The following is a 22,217-nucleotide window of genomic DNA, read 5'->3' as shown; positions in this document are numbered from 1 at the left end:
AAAAAGGAGTACTTAAATTTTGAAAAAAAACAAAGGAAGAACAAATATTTTATAATGACTACAATAGTAATCAGGTCATAGATTACTTTAAAAATATCTGTTTTACTGTACTCTTCTATTGATTAATATCTCTTTGTGCTTACATGTGACTGTTTCTTCTTATGAGAGTGAAACTTCCCTTTTAAGCTAGGAATTGAGTAAATGAAATGGTAGAAGGTACCCTCATCAGCAACACATCTTTGTGTTCTAGAGAAATTGCTTGTGGGTTATAATTATGTGTTTTTGGTTCCTTCTACCTGGCTGGAGAGAGAACTGAGTGACACCCTGAGGCCACCTTCTCCAAAAAGCCTCCTTGGACATCACCCGTCTGCCCCACTCGGTCGGCATCATACTCCAGTCTCTGCATGCACTGAGTACTTTGGAGTTCTTCTGGGATTTGGATGATGCTCTGGATCATTCCCTTACAGGCTCCTCAAAGTAGATTTTCTCAACAGTCAGGCGCTGTTTTTAGTGTCTGACTGCCAATGCGCTTGCCTCCTCTGATGCTTTACTTATGAAGAAAAGTATTCCTGCTCTCTTGATGGTTTCTTTTGCTTTGCAGAAGCTCGTTAATTTGATGAGGTCCCACTTATCTATCTTATTTCTTGAGGTATTGGCCTTTGGGGTTCTCAGTAGGAGTTGGTTCCCAGTTCCAATTTCTATAAGGGTGTCTCCTGTGTTTTCTAAGAGTCTTATCGTTTGAGGTTTTATGTTTAGGTCTTTGATCCATTTAGAGTTAATTTTTGCGTATGGTGATAGCTGCACACGTATGTTTATTGCAGCTCTATTCACAATAGCAAAAACATGGAACCGACCATGTTGCCCATCAAAGCTGGACTGGGTTAAAAAATGTGGTACATATACATAATGGAGTATTATGCAGCCATAAAGAAAGACATATATATGGACTTTGCAGCAACATGGATGGATTTGGAATCAGCCATGCTCAGTGATTTACCACAGAAACAAAGAACAGAGTTCCATATGTTCTCACTCATGAGGTGGCCTTGAACAATTATAATGCTATAAGAATGCGATTGGCAGTAATGGAAAACTGTTGGTGGGGGTGGGATTGGCAGTTGAGGGAAACTGCAAGGGGAGGGTGGGGCATACCTCGTTAACAGGGGTACCTGCATGATCAGTGTTTGTAGACCGAATCCTGAATTGTATTCCACATCTTCACAATAAAAAATTTTTAAAAAGATAAATATCTGATGCCATGAAAGGAAAAAGGAAAACTTTCTTGGCACCTACCGGGAGCTGTTCCCTCCCACGTGCTGGAGATTGCAGGGCGAACAACAGTGACTGGACTTGGCTCTCCTGGAGCTCCTATGCTGGGGAAGCGCAGGAGGAAGCAGCTCAACACACAAGTCACCCATGGCCTGCAGAGGGCAACAAGTGCCATGACTGAAAGGGCGAGGCCGAGAGCTGAGGGTCCAGAGAGATTTCCTTCCTCCAGTGTGGCTAGAGACGGCCCCTCGATGAAGGAGGTGCCTTCGGACAAAAGCCTAATAAGGAGGGTCTCTTGTGAATCCTGGGGGAAAAGAGTTCCAGGCGAGGGGAAGTAGGAGCAAAGCCCCAAGTTGGGACCCAGTCTCGGAGGAGAGCAGGAAGATGGTGGGGGGAGGGCTGGAGTCAGTCGGGAAATAATGGGAGGTCAGAGCAACAAGGGTCCACATGGCAAGGGGGTGGGCCCCTGAGAAGGAGCTGGGGGTTACTCCAAAGGCAGTGGAGCCAGCAGCTGGCCCTGCTCTGCGTTCCACCAGCGGCTGTTTTCAGGAGAAGGCGCTCCCCGGACTGAAATGCTCTAGACTCCTTCACCTGCCTGGGTCTTCTCACCGAGACCAGGTTCCTGGGTGATCCTGCTCAGCAGTGATTCACCCTCGTGATCTGGGGTGGGCTGTAGTCCACTGTCCCTGACCAGGCTAGAGAAGGGAGATGGGTGTGTGGAGCCCAAAGAGACATAGCACATCTGATGTCTTGCCCTAGGTCGATTCCGCGAATCCCAAACCCTGCCTGCTGCCTCCATGGCCACAGTCCCTAGGCTGGGGCTGAGTGCTTGTCCACCACCAGCCCACAGCCAGCCCTGAGGGCCTTGGCAAGAGAGAGCAGCCTGAGGATGACAGGGGCATCGCCAACAGCAGCAACTCACCATGCCAAAGGGAAGCAACCCCATGGGTGGCCCAGTCACCAGCAGGGAAGTCCTGTAGACTCCCCTGACAATTAGGACAGAGCTCAGGGCTTGGTAAAACCAGAAACACATTTGGCCTAAAGTTCTTGATTTTGAAGCCCTTGTGTATTTTAAGGGAAATTTAATCCATGTGTTTCTGATTCATTTTCACTTAACTCATCAAAACGTTGCTTTAGAGAAGCTATTTGAAATTCTAGTATCTTATATGTTTCCCCTTTACTTAAAAAAAAAAAAGTTAGCCTCTTGATGACCTAATTCCCCAATTTCAGAAATCCTATCTTGCCACAAGCAAATGGAGCTGCGCTTAGCTTTGAGTTTGGGTTGAAAGTGAGAAATGCAACATGGAGAACATTCTGGCTCTCTACCTCGTGTGCCTGGGGACTCACCAGTGTGACCCATCCCTGTTCCTGCTCCAGTAACCCGAAAGGAAGCTGCCTGTTGCCCTCTCACAAATGGATGTCCTTTTCTAAAGTAGCTCTTCATTTAAACAAATATTTTCACCAATCCATGCTAATGCTCCATTGTTTAACAGGACTATATATGGCCATCAGAAAACTGAGAACTTTGAAGCAACAGCAGAGAAACCAAGTTAATACTGACCCAAGTCGTGAATTATGTCTTATAGGCATTAAGTAGACTTATTTACAGCAATGTTATAATATTGATGCATATCATTGGTTTAAAATTATTTTTTAAAATAAAAGGGAGGGATCCTTCACCAGGAATCTCTAACATGACCATTGCTATATTGGAGTTTGTTCAAGTTTTCAAAATAAGGACAAGTGTTAGGCTTTTAAAAGCCGGGCTCGGTGGCTCAGCCTGTCATCCCACGCCTTTGGGAGGCTGAGGTGAGTGGATTGCCTGAGCCCGCAGGTTCGTGACCCGCATGGGCAGGCGAGACCTCATCTCTACCATAAATCAAAAAATGAGCCGGGCTTGGTAGCGTGCATCTGTAGTTCCGGCTACTTGGAAGGCTGGGGAGGAAGGATCGCCAGAGCCCAGCAGGTCGAGGCTGCGATGGCCGGGAGTGGCCACTGCACTCCAGTCTGGGCAACATAGTAAGACTCCAACTCAAAAAAAAAAAAAAAAGTAACTACACATTCCTTTGGACTTTCTCCAAGGTGTTAGTATTTTCTTGCTCCTAAAAAGCTCTTAAAGCACTGGTATGTGTGGGCAAGGGCATTCAGAAAACTGCGTTTTTTCAGTGTCTTGCTGAACTCCTTCTTTGCCCCTTAAATGCCACAAATAGTTTTCTTCTTTGTTAATGAAGTGAGAACTGTGATTTTTAAATGTTCTTTGCACAAGGTAGACTTTCAGAATTAACTGACATCTCATCTGGGAAAACATATTTACTGTTATGCTAGACATTCCGTAGAAATTAAAACACCATGGCATTTTATGCCATGATGTAGTAAGTGTCCAGGTCCAGAGGGTTGCCTTACTCATGTGAGGTCGCTGGGGTGACTCTCCATTCGCTGTGTGGCCCTTATCTCTGTCATCATCGCCATCAACAGCAACACCATCATCAGACTTTTTTTTAATGGGAATCTTCCCAAAATGTACTTTGCGGCTTGTGGAGGGCAAGGTGGCCTGACACCGAGGACAAAGTGAGAACCAAGAAGATGTGCATACTGCCAGAGGAAACCTTTCTTTCCTTTCCTTTGTCGTCTCTCTCTGCCTTTCTCGGTCTTTGTCTCTGGTTCTTACTTTTCATTCTGTGAATGAATAGGACTCCCTGGAAGACTGGCTGTAAACACAGAAGCCCTGACCTAGGAGAAGGCTGACTCTTCTAGACTTCCCCCAGAAAGCAGCCTCCCAAAACTCTATGGCTGGATGGAACTATGATTTATTTCTCATCCGTGCAAAGTCTGATGTGGGTCATTTCCTAAAGTCTGATGTGAGCTGGTGACTCAGCGACCCCGGGGCCATCTATTCTGTGGTTCTGTCTCCTCAACCTTTGTGTTGTGAGGCCACTGTGGCCCAGGAAAAGAGAGGGGAGGAGACGCAGGCACTTTCCTCCGCGGGGCCTTCATTCATTGGCCAGAACTAATCACCTGGTCTCTACTTGGAGTGAGGGAAATTGAGAAATGTAGCGATCCGTGGACTATTCTGGGAGCGTCTGCCATCCTCTTCATAGTCATTTCTTCACATCTCTAGTATTTTATATGTTTCCCCTTTACTTAAAAAAAAGGCCAGCCTCTCACCCCAAGTTTCTTATCTGGCTGTAGACTGAGGCCAAAGTGGAAGAGGGTAAGGCCAGAAACAGAGGCAGTGGGTAGAGACAGCCTGAAGTGGGCTTGGGGTCTTCAGCACCACAGGAGGCCAGAGCAGAAGAGACCCATGGGGTTCTGGTCCCCATGGGTCAGATGGGCACCAGGGGCTACAGGAGAGTGAAGGGAGTTGCCTAAGGACAGCAGGATATCAGGGACCCAGACGGAGGGGACTCTGCCGCCTAACTCCTGGGTCAGCCTCTCTCAAGTGTAGACCAAGGCAGCTCAGTGTGGAGCGATAACCTGGGGAAAATATCTGCCCTTAAACGCACAAAGTCATTTTGTAAACCAGTTTGTAAGATTCCAGACACATTACACATGAGTAAGGTTGTGTGTGTGACGAGGCACCTAGATGCTGAGGTCATGTGTGTTGCAGCAAGATCGCCCATCTCGGGGACCGTGTCAGGCAGCTACGGATCATGGTTTGTGTGTGTCTCGGCTTGAAGTCTTAGAAAGTCACTTGCATTTCTGAGCGTCTGTTTCTTTGTCTAGCAGGCACTGCTAGTTTGTGGTTCAGCTGATGATGAAGATTCAATGATGATCTATGGCAATTTATTATTGCTTCATTCCCCCATCCTCCCACCCTCCCTCTGAATACTTGGGGAAGGGACGCAACTTCATGTCACCTTCATCTAGGCCAAACTTGCTGTGTCTTCGGAGTATTTAAACAAACAAATGGAAATGGAGAAGGCATGATTTCTGACCCTAAGAAGACAAGATTATGGAGATCTACTGTCTAATGTCTCCTTACCACCAATAATGCGGTGGTAATCCTGAAACATAACTTGAGATGATTTCCTCCTTTTTCTGAACAAATTGTTTTCTGCTTTTAGGCACAGGAGAGGGCTGGCAGAGTTGTTTGATACCTACCTCAATTCACTTGTTCTTCACTGAAACTCTGGGAGGGTTGTACATATGGCCTGTGTCCCTCTGGAATATTATTTGTTGCATCCATGCAAGAGACCTTCTTTTGAAGAAATGGTCCCATATTATTCAGTGCGATCAAGAAAAGAAGCAGAGGTCGCAAGAGCCATTTCTCAGCCAGTTCTTCAAGTGGGAGCCCAGAGCACACCCAGGTGGAGGGTATGGTAGGCAAGGAGACGGCCTCCCAGCCGCAGATGAATGCCCCGCTCCCTGGGATGGTGTCTCAGTCTTTAGGAACTGGCAGGGCTGTTCCTCCTTTCTCAGGTGAACAAGGAGGAGCAGATGGTAGGTCTGAGGCTGACCTCTGTCCATATGCCCACCTTCAACCTACCCAACACAGTTAGAGAAAGCGTCTGGTAGGAGGGAAGAAACACCACCAGCTGGAGGAAAAGAAAGAGAAGACGCTTGAACCAATGCACAAAAGCAGTGTGGCAAAGGATCACAGATGCGCCTTCTGCAGTGCTTCTCCATTTCCACTGCCTGTTTCCTGGGCAGGGCCGGTCTGTCTGCAGCCAGGACAAGGGCCTGCTTTTCACGGGCTGGTGGTATCGGGTGCCAGGCAAAGCGATGGCGCAGTCCTGCAGCTTGCAGAGGGTTAGGCGCAAGTACTTTTATGCTCTGGGTAGACAGAGAGTCAGAGAGCAGCCGTGTCTTCCTCTCTGAACGAGACGTCCAGGTTCTGGGTGGAGCTGGGTGGAATTCCGCACAAAGCACTCACCAAGACCCATCCAGGCACAGGCGTGGACTCGCACGCAGCACATGTGCATGTGCAGCCAGGCCAGTGCTTCCTCGGCCGCCACTGCATTTGGCTTTCAATCTCTCCGGACACTTCCTGAGACCACCCACAATTACCCTTCATCGTTGCTCAGTTTGTTTTTCCAGTAGGATTAGTCTAAGAGTAAACGCCATAGGCCTTCTGGCCTTCCAAAAAAACACATTTCTGTGTAAAGTGAAAATTAGACTCTTAAATCTGCAAAGAAAGCTGTTTATCTTACAAATTTATTCTTTTTATTGGGCCACACATATCCAAGATAGAAAGATAAAAGGAAAACAGATACAGGCCATCACTTAGAGTGACATCTAGTAAGGCACGGCTCATCCTCAACTGTGAAGGATGCTGGCGCAGTGGTGGCCTTATCTCTGTATTTCTCTGTATTGTGCCCTGGGCAGGCACTCCCCCACAGCTGCAGGAAAACAGTGCCCTCCAAAATCACTCCCCAGCTTCTGCTTAACAGCTGCCACCTCACTATTGCTCGCAGGTGGGCGCCTTCAGAAGACGCTTGTGGGTAAGTTCAAATCCCACAACGGGAGAACCTGCAGCAAGCTAACTTCGAAATCTGCCCCCGCCTACCTCTATTCTGAAGCCCACATTCAGGACACTTCAGTCCTGTTTACAACTCAAATCAACATGGACGTCCAAACTTAAATTGAGTATCTTGACTGTGTTGCCAGGAGCACTTGGGCAGAATTTTAATCAGGCTCCTGTTTGTTTTAAGCTGACCCTTATGAGCCCAGCAAAAGGAAAGCTGACTGACACTAGAGGGCAGATGCAGTCAGTTCAGGTGGGATGGGAGGTAGTGGGAGAAGATGGCATTCCAGCTGTTTCGACCTAGAGTGTAGTTGGCTTGGAACTGGCATCTGACCATTGCTCTTCTGGGAGGTGGTCAACTCTTCTGGCAGCAGCTCCTGGCAGCCTCAGCCTGTAGGGTATGGAGTGGTCTGCCGTGACCATGTGTGGGCATTTGTCTAATGCAACTTTGAACACTCTCTTGTGCCTGTTGCCCTTATCAGTAGGTCGTCTTTGGCAGCTTTTCCACGTTCATCTGGATGACCGCGATCCAGGGCCTGTGGGGGGGAGGGTGACGGACTTTAAGTTCTCCACGTGGATGAGTTTAGACTTTGTACTTGTGCAAGATTATGAGAAAAAGACGGGTAGTTAGTTATACCCTTAGAATAGTTCTGCAACAATTCAAAGCGAGCCTTCGAAGGCCTTGTGCAAGGTGATGATATGTCGCACGTAGTCCTGAGGCAGAGAGGTTGCTCCAAGCCAAGGGTCTCCACAGTTGCTCGGAGCAGACATCCAAATAAGGGTTCAGTGTGTGCCTTTATCTCGCTCGTGGTCTGTACACCTGTCCCTTTGGGCTGCCCGCAGAGAACATGGATGGACGTTGCAGCATAGAAGCAATTTGCATTTTCCATTGCTTGGAAGATACAGATCTTATTTATTCTGATCTCTGAACTCACAGATCTCCTGATTTTCCCAGAAGGTTCCCTTGTTCTCCTGGAGGGATTCACCGTGAGTTCTCGAGGGTGGGCTGGAAGCTACGGCCAAGACCCTGCTAGCCTCAAGGGCTTAGATTCTGGGCCAGCCCCTCAAACTCCGACTCTGCCAGGAGGTCCTCGACTCCAGAAGGAAAGCCAGGCCAGGAAAAGCCTCCTTGCCTCCCGTCTTCTGAGCCGTAGATTCCTCGCTTCCTGCCCTGCTTCTGGTGTCATTTCTTTGGCAGTGTGATGTCAGGCCTCTAGTGTTGCAATCCCACACCCATCAACCACTAGACAGTTTCCAGCTTTATTTACTGTTAGGTCCCATGGTTTCTGTGCAGAAGGCAACCGTATGTAAATTTCATTCCATTTTCTAATGGTTTGGGTTACATAACAAATAACAGCAGGAAGGAAAATTTGTATTGGTACTATACAGGGGAAGTTCTCAAGTCACTGCACAAAGATTTAACTGCAGGGCTGTAGGTTCATGGGTGTTTTGCAGCTGAGTTTCTGCATATGACTTTGAATATGCCACTATATGTTTATCATGGGCTAATTGTAGAACCACATTTCCATACTTTTTTCTTCTCCCTTTCATGAGCTTACACCAGCCAGTGATGGATACAAGACTCTACAAGGAAGAAATGATCAGTTTTGGATAATTTTCTTTCCTGTCCCAAAATAGCTGTATGTCTGCATGTCCTAGGAACTCAGCTGAGACACATTTTTTTGTATGTTGCTTGCTATAATGCAAATGCGATTTCAAACCTATAGTGAACTTTCCAGCTAGTCCATATTATAAATTAATCAGATTCAACAAACACCAACATTTTTAAACTTTTGAAAAAAACATTTAATAGGAACCAAGCAAAAGAAGAAATCAAACCAGCTGCTGACACAGCTGTTTCTTTTCTTGTTTAATTCAGTTCAATATAAAGGTACCATATGCTGCTTAAAATGATGATAGGAAAGATGAAATAATTTAAGAGAATAACAAGAAAATACATGAATTGTCAGCATTCTGTCAGATTGAAAGAATGAAACAGACAGGTGTAGTATTGACATGTTTAACTTTGTGTGGTGTTAGCAGTTTTGGTGCGAACAACTCCTGACATGTGCTGAAGTGATGTGAGAACGTTTCTCCTCCACTGCAGACATCGGCGAGGAGGCTGGGAGATCCGCCGGCGTCCAGCCACCGGCGCTGCTTCGCGACAGAAGCCTGGGCTCGGCCATGAAGGACTGCCCGTACTGTGGGAAGACCTTCCGGACATCCCATCACCTTAAGGTCCACCTGAGGATACACACAGGTGAGGGATCCGGGTGTGTCCAGGGCACAGCTCAGAGGAGGAGGACGCATTGTCCTGCCTTGTTCCTGGCCCAGGTCTAGAACCGGGCCAGGTCACTGACACTGGAAGGTTCTCCCTGGGACCATCTGTGTGGGTCAGAACTGACCCTGGTTTCCTGATTCGTGCCTGAACATTCTCCCTCACAAATGGCACACAGACACGTAGACCTAGATTTCCTATAGTCCAGACTGAGGCTATTGAGGCTTTGTCTGAGGTTCCAGGACAGTTTGCTAATGGCTTCCTTGTATTGCGTGGAAGGAGCACTTCTCACACCCTCTGTGAGCCAGGAGACTCTCTGATGTAAGTGACTGGAACTCAGCCCAAACTCTCTTGAGTACCGGAGGGGGTGGAGTTGCTCCCCCAAATGTCCAGCAGACTGACTTTGACCCAGGTTGGATTCCGTGTCCATCATACCTGGGACTGGCGAGCGGAGTTGGTTCCCCTCTTGCGATGTGGCACGCAGGAAGGACGACTGTGCACTGGGTCTCCTCAGAAGAAACATTCAGACGCTCCCGAGCCAACGGGGGACGGGCCTGCTCGATCCCTCCGGTTGCCACTCTTGTTTCAGCATCACCCTGCTGAGGGCGAGCAGTCGGGATGTCTCTCCACCCCTCTGCCTTGTTCCTCAGCCGTCGGCTCTTCTAGCCCTCCTGCTAGTTGTTTGTGCATCGCCAACACCAAAGAAAATCTATCCGAGATATGGACACCTCCATTTTCTTTGATTTTTCTCCTGACACTTCATCTATTGGAATATGAGCTGCTTCAGAGGCTAGACAAATATGCCATTTATTTTCAAAAATAATGGTGGTTTATTTCCCAAGGAATCAATAAAGCTCAGGGTTGTGCAGGAATATTGAGCGCATATGGGCCTCGTGTGCTTCGCGTGGCAAAAGGCGAGGAATCCCTCACCTGGAACCTCACCTGGTGCCCGCAAATCTCCTTGACACCGAGAGGAGCCTGTGGACAGGTGGGCAGGGGCTGCTTCCGTCGTTGCTACTGGCCCTACCCCTCGGGCTCGCTCTCATGGAGATAGAGTTGTCTCAGGCCACAGAGGGGTATTTTAAAACTCTGCCCTAGGTCCCACCACTCTCCTGGGCAGAAGACCCTGGGGTGACCTGACCCTGTCTCACTCAGACCCCACCCCGCACCCTTCATCACCCTTGTCATTCCTTGGAAATACCACTTCCTTTCTTCCTGTTCCTCCGGCAGAGAATGCTTGTTCCTGGTGCAGAACCTTGGTCCCTGCCACTTTCTTGACCTGGAATGTTCTTCTTCCAGGTAGTCCTTGGGAACTCAGCTTGACTGTGATCTATTCGGCAGGACCATTCCTGACAACTCTGTCGGAAGCATCCCTCGCATCCCTGCTTTATTTTCTTTGTACAACTTAACACTTTCTGAAATGATCTTGTTATATTGTCTGTCTCCCCCGAAGGAGAATCTAAGATTTGTTAGGGCGGCAATATTGTCATCTTTTTAACGGCTGTCATTTCTGTGCTGCCAGGGCCTGCAAGAGTGCTTTCCGCCTGGTAGGGGCACGGCACACAGACAAATCTGAAAGGCTGAAAGAACCATGCTTGAGAGAGTGATTGAGTGACTCTCTTCCTGCCATCCCTGCATGCCGTGGTCAAGTGCAGCAGGGAAAGCAGACCCTGCCCTGGGAGCTCAGGGACCCCAAGTTCCTGCCTCCAGATCCCTGCGCTTTGTGTTCCTCTGCCAAACACCTGCCTGGTCTGTTCCTTCCCCTTCTGGGTTTGGCCCAGTGCCGCCTTCCCTAGGCAGCCTCCCCTGCTGACCCGTATCCCCTCCCTCTCCAGCCCTTTCTGTGCCCCTCTCCTTCCTGCGTCATGTTTCTCCACCACACTCACTCCCTCTGGCACACGATCTATTCGTGCTTGTTGTTCTCTTGCTCCATGACTAGGATGTGAGTTCCTTGAGAGCAAAGGCGGTTTCTGTTTGTCCAGCTGAGTCCCCAATGCCTAGAACAGAACATGGCTCCAGGAATGCACTAGAAGGTATTTGCTGAACGACGAGCTCGTCGGGGAGTTAGTGAAAGTGATCAGGCTCCTAGGGGGTCAGTCAGACAACTGGCTTTCTCAGCTGACCCCTGTGTCCATGCACCTCCTCAGATCGGAGCTGGGCTTCCCTTGGTTTGTGATGGTGGTTGTGGGGAAGTGGACTGCCAGGGTGTGGGAGACTGTCCACGGGGCACCCGTGGTTGAGCTGTCCACAGACATGTGAAACCAGGCCAGGCATGTCCTGTGTCTTCCTTCATGTCGACCCAGAGCCCTGGGCCAGGCTTCCTAGCTGCGTGGTGGCTCTCCCCGGTGAGGTCAGCCTGGCAGAGTGAGAGTCAGCAAAGGAAAAGGTAGTGCCTCCAAGCAAGGAGTCTTGCTGTCCCTGTTGGCCCCACCCCTCACTAGCCTGCCCTTGGGTCGGAGCAGACATTCTGCAGAATATTTCCAAGTAAATTAGGACCAAAGCTGCCACAGGTACTGGGAAGCCGGGGAGAAAGCAAATGGACATGGCTCTCTGCAGTTTTAAAACTTGACAAGGATGAGTTTTTCAAACTTCTGCTTCACAAACTTCTGAGTAGTCTTTGAGAGAGGCAAGACAGGGCCATGGACAGAAGCATTCTGGAAACTTCCTAGAATAAGGGAGAAAATGAAAGAAGCCGTGGAAACATCACACCACCTCCACCACCCCTCGGAAACAGCATTTGCCGTGTTTAAAAGGCAGAATGGTAACCAGATAAAGATCAATTTCCTTTTTATCTAAGAACAAAGAAGTTGGAAAATGCTTACACTTGTGCATTTGAATAGAACAGAGAGTGTTACATGTTATAAATCACTAAAATAAACATCCATTATGACAATGTAAAAGTGTAGATTCCGCAAGTAATTAAAAATCAAAATCAAGTTATTTGTTAATAAATGATTTCCTCGTGTGGGGCTTGGGTTGGTGAGATGCCCCGAACTGCTTTCCCCCTCAGTCCTCATCTTGCTGTTGTCTCTCCCCTTCCTTAGAACATTAACTCCAAATACAATGCAATTTTGTGTTTCCAAGTGGCATGGCCAGAGGCCAGCAGTCTAAGAAATAAACATACAAAATGCCATGTTTTGAAGAGGCTAAACCTGTATGAGTCCATTTAAAAATCCAAGGTGTATCAAATATATTTTAATTGATTGGAATATGAAGTGACACATTCTCTGTATTTTTCTGCCCCACTCAATTTTTATTAGAAGTCTTGATCATGTAACATTGGCTGATATAAACCACTTGCCTTTTTTTCTCCACTGTATTAACTCCGTTACTGCACCTCTTGTCATAACACCCGCTTATTAGAGAGGTGCTCAGTAGATGCACCCCTCAGGTTGCTCTGGGGCCAGGGAGAGCATGCAGATAACTAGGTTGTTTCTGCTGACCCTTGCACTTCAGCCAGATCCACGAGGTACCAAGGGGAGGTGCCGGCAGGACTCCGGGAGTTTCCAAGCCACTCAGATCCTGCAGGCTGCCTCACTCTGGCTCCAGGCAGGGCAGCCATTGATCCCTTCCCAGCCAGGGAAAGGCTGAACTTCTTTGCTCTTGGAGACCTCACACTGGACTGCGTAGAACTCACTCATCGGGCATGGGCAATCTCTCTTCTAGAGCACAATGTTCATGATTTGAATTCAGAGCCCAAAAGCACAGACTTGAATCAGAGATTGTTTCAGTTGGGGTCTCCAGAGAAACAGAGCCAACAGGGCACACATACTGACATACACAAAGAGATTTATAGTAAGAAATTGGCTCATGTGTTATGGAGGCTGGGAAGTCCCAAATTTGCAGTTTGCAGGACAGGGACCCAGGAAAAACGAAACGCAGAGATCTAAGTCCCAGCTCAAAGACTATCAGGCAGAGTAAGCGAGTTCTTCCTGACTCAGCCTTTTCTTTATTCAGGCCTCCATCGGACTGGATGAGGCCACACACATCGGGAGGACCATCTGCTTTCCTTAGACTGTAGATTCAATTGTTAATCTCATTTGAAAACACCCTCACAGACACACCCAGAATAATCTTTAACCAATTAACTAAGCACCATAGGGCCCAGTCAAATTGACACCAAGAAATGAACCATCACAGAGATGCACGAGCAAACCTTTGGTCATAACATGCAGCAGGAGGTGGGGATGTCCCCAAGGGGTCAGCGAGGTCAATCAGTTGTTTCCTAATGTTTTCCCACAGATGCACTCCATTCCATCCCTCAAAGCCCCCTCCTATAGCCCCTCTTGGGAAGCTGGGTGCTTGTAATGCAGCAGTCCTCTAGTGGGTATCTATTCTGTGTCTAGGAGGCAGGCAGGTGCTGATAGGTCCCTGAAAGACCGGGAGGGTGTGTATTTGCCACCTGAGTCCACTGCTGGATGTAGCAGCCCGTGCATGGGCTCCAGGACTCCAGGCTGGGTTCCCTCAGGGGGCTCACCTGTGTGTAGGTTTCCCAGGAGGGGCTGTTGTCTCAGGAATGACCATTGTAGAGAAATGCAATAAGCAACCTCACTCATGAAGACTTAGAGGCACAAAAGTTCAGGGACTAATTAAAAATAAATCTCATTAGGTATTTTTCCCCTCTCAAATTATGCCAGTGGTTTATGAATCTGGTTTAGATGTGCTGCACGTGCTGGTCCAGCCGTGAATGGGAGCCTCTGTATGGGAATGGATCCGCCTGGGATGGTCAGCAGTGGTTTTTGAGAAGCCTCAGCTGTGCCCTCAGGTGAGGGGCATGCCCAGCACTGCTCATCCTTCTGGGCGTTGCCTCCTCCTTCTGGCCTGCGTTCTGGCCTTTTTCTATAGGACCAGAGAGCAGGGAGAGCAGAGGTGGGAGGGTGGCGAGGGAGTCATCTTGCCTTGTGACTGAGGCTGTGTATACAACGCATGGTAGTGACTCAGCCACCAGGGACAGTCACAGCAGCAGGGATAGTGATGAAAGCGTCCACTCTTTGTACGTGTCCCTGTGCAGAGCACTGCATATCAGATTGCTCCTTAATTCCTGCAGCATCTCAAGAACCAAGGTCCCACCGGCCACCCTGTTGCAGGGGAGACACTGAGCCTCAGAGGCATGAAGTTGCCCACCCAGCGTTGCCCAGCAGCAGCTTACGGATTGTCATTCAGGTTGGCCTGATTTGGCATTCCATTCTCTTAATCGCTGTGTTGTATTGCTGTTTTTACTTTTCGGAGTGAATCTCTGGCTTGTTTTAGGGAATTAATGTGACATTTCTTTGACAGTGTGTGTCCACACCACAGCCAGCAGGAGGGAAGGAAGTGACTTGTACTCACCAGTTGTGTTGGAGGAGCCTCCGGGTGACTTGAAAGGGAAGTACTGTGCATCCTGGCTCCACTCTGACCCCTCCCTCACACTGGCTCAAAGCCAGGTCTCCTTGACCACAAGTGCCTCCGTTTCCCCGCTGGGACAGTGAGGTTAGGGAAGCATAAGGCAGGTGAACAGCCACGGTGGCATGTGGAGAAGCTATGACCCCAGGGATGGTTTTGACCCCAGGGATGGTTTTGACCCCAGGGATCCACCCCAGGTGGATCACTCCTAGCCTCAGAGAGTGATAGACTCCCGTGTTATATTAGAAACGGTCCTTCACCTTCAAAATGCTTCCCAAGCGCTGACTCTTACATAAACGTGGGTGGAAATGAAGCTTCCAGGCAGCCTAACCCAGGTGCCTGATGCCTGATGAGTACATACCTCAACTCTGATGCTTCCACACTTTCTCCTCTATGTAAGGTAGCCAGGCTGTTTCAGCACATTGCATAAATGCAAGAGCGCATTGCCTACATTTTCAAAAATGAGCTGGTTAAAATGGGTGTTCTTTCCATTTCCTTTTCTAAAGAGGCAGTGTGTTGTTGTTTTTGGTGGGGGAGTGTAGCCACCTGAGCAGTGAAGAAGAAAAGTCTCCAAAAGGAGATGAGTCTTTTCTTTTTGTTTTGAATTAAAATTCCATCGTTTTTCTATTTCTAAAATGAACTAAAAGCCCATTTCATTCTTCCTCAGTCCCCTATCCTTGCTCTGCCTTAATGACATCCCAAACTTTTGTTGAAAATAATTGATTGAATTTAAATTTCCTTAAAAGTTTAAGAGGTAATGTTACAGTATAAATTTCCTACCAAACACTAAGTAGGGAAATATCCATTAGTGAAATTAACTACAGTTTCTAGGTAGCTAACAATGTGCCGTATACAGTAGGGCATGGCTAATGAACACTGCAGTGGGTGATATTTCATTATACAAATTAATGCTCACATTTTAATGGGAAAGTCACATAATGAATCTCGGCTTCAGTGACAGCAATTAGAGACACAGATTGTCCCCTTCTGGACAAGGCACTGTTTAGCAATAAGCAGCTGTGTGAAAAGTCTTCAGGTTTACAACATATATATGCTTTGGGGGAATTAGTGTACAATTTATATTAATGTACTGAAGCTTCGCTGCAAAGGCACCACCATATTTATCTCTCCTGGTATTAACTAAGTAAAGACGTGTAGGAAGACTAAATAAATATCAAATAGAGGATGCAGATACAGGAACATACTCAGTTACTCAACTTAAAAGTGAATACACCTTTGGAGATTTAGCAAAAAAAAAACCCCTAAAAATTAGAAGTATGGATCATTTCTTAAAAGCTTGATAAGAGGGTTTCCGACAAGAATAATATGCATCCACCTGTTATTTTTTAAGAGGTTCTGGTGGGAATTGCTCTAAAAAGCTCCAGAGTAACTCCCTGGAACAGTGAGGGTTCCTTCAACATATCAAGTGCAAAGTGGAGGCTCAGAATGATAGAAGACGTGACCATGGAAAAACAGGTACATTGAACTGGTCAAACTGATACAGTGATTTGGGAGAAGCTGTCAGTGGTATTCTCAAGCTAAGTATGTATCTTATGCCCATACATCAGTGGGAAGCTGGCTTAATAAGATGGCTCCCGTCATTTCATGAGTTCATCGGAATAACGAACTGTTGCTTTTTTTACTTTATGATGTCTTTTCTAGCACAGCTCTCTTTTCTAGAATGCGCTGTTTGGGCCCACATCTTATTCCCGTAAAACGCTGTGAGAGGTTTCCCAGAAGGCTGCCAGTGCTCTCACCTGCCTCTTTCAGGGGGTGAATGGCCCTGTACTACACATCTTGGTCCCAGACAGAAATTTCAAACCGACGACCTTCTCTAGACTCCTTCTAAATTAGGGCACTGTGATCCTCCCGGTGTTAGAAAAAGTTTTGAAGTTGGTACCAATATTTAATGATTGAGGCACTGCACATAGAAATCTGGATATGAGACTTTTCTTAGGAAGTCCGAGGCCCTGGTGCCCACTGTCAGTTCGAACTGAGTGGTGGCGACCCTCCAGGAGAAGCATTTTCACCCCCTGCTTGTTCATCCGATCTGCCTGACTCTGAAGGCGTGTGAGTGTGTGGCCCCTGTAAGAGGCAGACACCAAGACAGCAAATCCCGAACACCTTGGAGGTGACTGGCGGACTCATGACCCCCTGGGGAGCTCCGGGCAGTCTAAGCGATCCCCTTAGTAGTTCTGGACTCCCCTGTGGCCCCAGTGGTCAATCATTCAACTGGACAGAGCTGCTGGCAGGGTCTCGGCTGGCCGTGCCACAGGCTGCAGGGGGAAATGCCTGCCCAGGTCTTGGACAGAATCCGGCCTTGGTGGGGTGGGGGTGGGGCTGCCAGAGGCCTGTCCCTGTCGGAGGCCTGGGATTTGCTCAAGTCAGCCCAGAGAGCTGGGGCTGAAAAGTGTCTCTCGAGGCAGCGGCCGCTCTCAGCACAGGTGGACTCAGCATTTGTCTGTGCTGGCCACATGGAAGTGCAGACCTTGACCGCACCTCAGAGTCTGCCAAATGTGCTGATAGGTTTTTCCTCAGAGTTGTTCCCTCACCCATGTAGGCCAGTGTTGTGAGAAGTTTGCCTCCTGAGCACCCTGCAATGTGCCCTTCGGGGAAAGAATGCTTGGGAAACAGCCGGGACGTTTCCAGTGGAACGTGAAACCCTGGGGCTACTCGGGGTTCTTGGGAGGCCAGGCTCACCCTAGAGGACTCCGGTCCCCTGTGTGTGTCTGGCCGGACTCGCTTTAGTGTCAGAAGTGTTTCCCTACACCCCCTCATCGGAGAGGAAGCCAGGCAATGGGAGCAAAGACTTCAAGACAGATGGTTATTCGAATCACTTAGTGATTACGAAGGAAGGAAAATCGAGTTTGTTGTTTTCAAGACAAATCTAAAGGGTATGGGGTTATCCCGTGGGACAGCGCCCTACAGCGTTTGCCTTAGGAGCTGGGCTGGCAGGAAGCAGCCACCTCCGCCCATCCCTCCAGGAACCAGGCAGGAGGTGGACCTGGCTCCAGATGTGGACAGCAGAGGGACTCTAGTGCAGAGGCAGAGCAAGGGTAGGCGAAGGCCTATCTGGAACCTTTCAGATCATGCACAATGAGAGCAACTCTTGAAAACTCACAAAGTGGCTTCTGATTCACAGCCTGGGCCCTTGGAGACTGCAGTGCTAAGAAAGAACTCTTCTTGTTTCTCAGTTATGCCTCTCTTTCTCGGGGGCTGTGGGGACCAAGGCCTATAAGCTCAACTCTAAAGAACAGTGATTGGAGTGGAGATGGTGTCCTCTTGCACATGGTGATGCTGTGTGTGTGTGTGTGTGTGTGTGTGAGAGAGAGAGAGCGAGAGAGAGCGAGCCCTGCTTACTTGCAGTATGTTATACCTCCCCTGAAAGCCATGGGCCCAGGGACCAAGCTGATGCTTGGGAGGCATCAAGTTCCTCACTCAGCTCCTGGGGCCAAGAGCCATGCTTGGGAGGTGGCAGGTGCGCATTCATCCATCAGTTCGTCCAATCGAAAAATGTGTGGGAAGGAGCCTCCAGGTTTCTGAGTGTGCGAGTGTGTACACATATGTACGCACATATCTCTGGCCTCATTCAGACTTAGGTTACTTCTTTACGTGAGTGTAGGATTGGATGAGGTCTTAGAGAATGCGTGCTTCTGCATGTCATTACAGGTTAAGGAAGCAAAAGTCCCAAGACCGGGATCTTGTGTCCAGCGAAGTAGAGTTCCCAGCCCAGACTCCCCAAACACCTCCTGTGGTCTAGACTGTCTTCCCTGTAAGCCACCCTGCAGCTCCAGCCTCCAAGAGTTCTTCCCTTGGAGACCCCACCCAGGCTCCACAGATACTCACCTGGGGGAGTTTTGAAAGATTGCGACACCCTGTTTGTACCTTTGGCCCATTAACTCAAAATCTGGGGTGGGAGGACCAGGTTATCAGTCCTTTTTGAAACTCTCCCCACGATTCCAGTTTGGTTTTTCAAAGTGTTGTCTTTCTGCATAAGAATCATCAGGGACATTTGTTAAAAATACCAACTTGGGAGGCTGAGGTGAGTGAATTGCCTGAGCCAGCGGGTTCGAGACACGCCTGGGCAACTTGGTGAGACCTCATCTCTACAATAAATCAAAAATGAGCCGGGCGTGGTAGCGTGTGCCTGTAGTTCCAGCTACTCGGAAGGCTGAGGCGGAAGGATCGCTGGAGCCCAGCGGGTCGAGGCTGCGGTGGCCGGGAGCGGCCACTGCACTCCAGTCTGGGCGACGGAGTGAGACTCCAACTCAAAAAAAAAAAAAACAACAACAAAAACCAACTTACGCACCTAGCCCAGACCTAGGAAGTCAGAACTGCCGTGCCCCAGGGCCCACAATGGGTGTCTTAGCAAGCTCCCCTGGTGGTTCTCATGCACAGCAGAGTTCAAGAACAACCACTCCAGTGTGCATTTCAAACACGTGTCCCTTGAAATATGCATGCACATCCTCTGATCCTCTGCATCCTTACTGTCCCCACCAAGGCTGCCCCCTAGACCCTTCAGGGCTGGAGCTAAGAGTCCCCATTCCCCCTCCTGCTGATGAATACCCGTGCTTTCTCCATGGTTCCTTTGCCAGTTGTACTTAATTATTTCCAGTTGTGTTTCTGAAATGCAACCGGTGCCTCACCCAGTTCCTGGGGGCCTTACCTCAGCTGGCTCTCCCTCTCTGGGCCCTCCCACAGGGCTTGTATTTACCCGTGGTCCAGGATCCTGAATGTCTAGTCAGGCCCTCCTGCCACGGGTACCATCACCACCCTGAAAGCTACAGGCACTGCTTCTGCTGCACCTGGCCACTGGGCTTCCTGGTAAGCTGAGTCAGCCATGATATCCAGTTGCCCCCAAGTCCCCCATCCCAGCCTGGCTTGTGGTGAGATGTTCAAATAGCAGTGGCCCAAGCAAGTGTGAGTCTAACCCAGGGATCAACTCCAAGAAGTGGGAAAATGGTGCCTGACACTGTACTTTTACCTCTAAGGGGCTAGAGTCTTTCTCCCAGATTCACATCATTGGTCTAGCCAGAGATGACTGTGACCTTTACTTTTAGAGAACTAGACTCCCTGCTGGTCCCCTTTCCAACGTAACAAGCATCTCGGAAGAAGCGTCCATTGGAGACCTCAGCTGCTTGTAAGCAAGAATGAGGAGCACTTGACCCCTCATTTTGGTGAGGTGGACAGAGGGTCTTCATGGTTCTGACACACAATCTGGAGAGAGCAGGGAGTCTCCTGCTCAGAACCAGGCTGGTGGTCTTCTTGTTCACAAAGTGTAGGCCCCCAGATGCCCTGTCCCTGGAGAATTGGGAGTCACGGCATCAGCTGAAACTAGATGTAGTGAAATGTCTTCAGAATACACCATTCGCTGATGATTTGAGGTTCCTTATTTGATCAGTCTACTTACAGTAGAACAGAAGAAGGGGAGGAAGAATAGTTGAGGTTTCAGGGAGAAATAATTGTGGATATTGACAGGGTGCTATTGTGAATAAGCTCACAGGGACTGTCCCAGTCCCCATTCCTTCCAGAGAGCCTTTTGATTGCAAAGTCTAGAAAAGACCTGGGATTGCTAACAAATTCTTGGAATATATTTAAATCCACATCTGTTTACCTTTTCTTCTTCCTGTATTCCGCAATGCCGGCAGATGTAAGTTGTCTGTTATGGTATGTTTTCCATCGTGGAAAGAACAATAGAAGTTAGATGCTGAATTTAAATAAATATTTAATTCATGAAAATTATCTCTTATATGTTTTAAAACACTCTTTAAAGCTATTTTTATTCTCTAGAAAGCGCTTATTATAGGTAAATTACACATTTTACTATGAGAGCATTAGGTCTGCCATTAGTACAAATTTAAGGCACTACACAGACCAGTAGATAATGTTAATTTCAAATACAGAAACTAAATATATTTTGTGCTTTTTTATTACTCATTTTCTTTTAAGTTTTATTGACTGCTTTTTATCTTAACTATATGTCTTTACATGCTGCAATCATAATGCACTGTAATGGTATTAATATTTTATAGAATCGGTATTTATAGTTCTTTATTTAGAAACAATGCAGTAGGTCTGCAGATATCTGAGCCCGTCTGGAATGGTGCCCTCCAAATAATGATAAATTACTTGTGCAGTATGCCATTTGCTAATTATATCCATGATTTACTGCAGAGCAAGACTTAAATCATTCATTTCAGTCTTGCGTAACAGTGCCATAAAATTTTTAGGTTTAAAAATGGTTTCCATGTGTATAATTTAAACAAATTTTAGAGCTATTGTATACACAAAATATTGCAACCACCCATTTGTTACATACTTTGTCTTTTTAAACTTCTACTTTTAATGATCACTGTGGTTGAAATTATTATGCTTAATTTTCATAATCATAGCTTTTAAATCTACAGCCGTTTTCACATGTTAGATAAAGAAAAAGATAGCTAATTGTGTGTAGATAGTATGTCATTCCTGAATAGTCCCAAATGGTACAAAATCATTAAAAAAGCTTAAGAGTACGAATTATTCTTCTATTAAAAAACAGTTGTTCTCTAACTGATTATTAGTTTGGGCTGCTTTGTTTCAAGAGCTAGCCTTGTTCAGCACACCAAAATGAGATAAACACTTTCTTCTTCTTATACCCAAACTTTGCAGGTGAGAAGCCCTACAAGTGTCCCCACTGTGACTATGCCGGCACCCAGTCAGCGTCCTTAAAATACCACTTAGAACGACACCATCGGGAGCGACAGAACGGAGCTGGGCCACTCTCTGGACAGCCCCCCAACCCAGACCACAAGGATGAGATGTCGAGCAAAGCTTCTTTGTTTGTCAGGCCGGACATCCTCAGGGGAGCCTTTAAGGGTCTCCCTGGAATCGACTTCAGAGGTGGCCCTGCCTCTCAGCAGTGGACGTCAGGAGTGCTCGCGTCCGGGGATCATGCGGGGCAGACCACTTGCATGTCTTCGGAGACTCCTTCAGACACTCTGAAAGGTGCTGATCTTCCTTCCAAAAGCACCCACTTCTCCGAGATCGGGAGAGCTTATCAAAGCATCGTGAGCAACGGTGTGAATTTCCAAGGGTCTTTGCAAGCGTTCATGGACAGCTTTGTCCTCAGCTCCTTGAAGAAGGAGAAGGACATGAAAGACAAAACCATGTCCGACCCCGCGTCCATGAAAGTCCACGGAGCTGATGGAGGTGAGGAGAAGTCCAGTGGCAAGTCCTCCCAGAGGAAGTCTGAGAAGTCTCAGTACGAGCCTCTGGACTTGTCCGTGCGGCCAGATGCCGCCTCCCTCCCGGGCTCATCCGTGACAGTGCAAGACAGCATCGCCTGGCACGGCTGCTTGTTTTGTGCCTTCACCACGTCCTCCATGGAACTGATGGCTCTCCATCTCCAGGCCAACCACCTGGGCAAAGCAAAACGCAAAGATAGCACCATGGGGGTCACAGGCAACTGCAAGGACCCAGCCCGGGAGGTGAGCAAGGTGGCCCTGCTGCCCTCAGCCTCATCAAACAAAGAGCTGGGCCTCTCCACTCTGACCAGCTCTCTAGACCCTGCTTCCGAGAAGATGGCTCAAGGACAGCTCAGAGAGACTTCGGGGGAGCAGAAGAGCAGCTCATGGCCCAGCCACGCGGACCCTGCGTTTTGCCACTTCCCGTCAGACTTCTATAAGCAGTTCGGGCTTTACCCGGGCATGGTCGGCTCGGGGGCCTCCAGCTCCTGCCACAGCAAGGAACCTGATGGGAAGGCCCACTCTGAAGATGATGGCCCCGTCCTGATCCCTGAAATCACAAGCAAGAACACTGCCGATGACCTCTCTGACATCGCCT

General features: G+C 48.2%; 1 protein-coding gene across 1 annotated transcript in view; it reads left to right on the top strand.

The window, feature by feature from the left end:
* Positions 1-22,217, top strand: part of ZNF536 (zinc finger protein 536) — a gene marked incomplete at both ends in the record, with an annotated part of 92,560 nt that overhangs the window by 69,981 nt on the left and 362 nt on the right. The window contains 2 exon segments of the mRNA XM_021709639.1: positions 8,841-8,993; positions 21,045-22,217. The exon segment at positions 21,045-22,217 is cut by the window's right edge and continues 234 nt beyond it. Of these exon segments, the coding sequence (XP_021565314.1) occupies positions 8,841-8,993; positions 21,045-22,217 (1,326 nt within the window).

This window comes from Carlito syrichta, unplaced genomic scaffold (assembly GCF_000164805.1).
Source record: "Carlito syrichta isolate Samal-C Ts95f unplaced genomic scaffold, Tarsius_syrichta-2.0.1 Scaffold269265, whole genome shotgun sequence".
NCBI lineage: Eukaryota > Metazoa > Chordata > Mammalia > Primates > Tarsiidae > Carlito > Carlito syrichta.
Note: the sequence above shows the minus strand (reverse complement) of the source record. Positions and strands in the feature narration are given on the sequence as shown.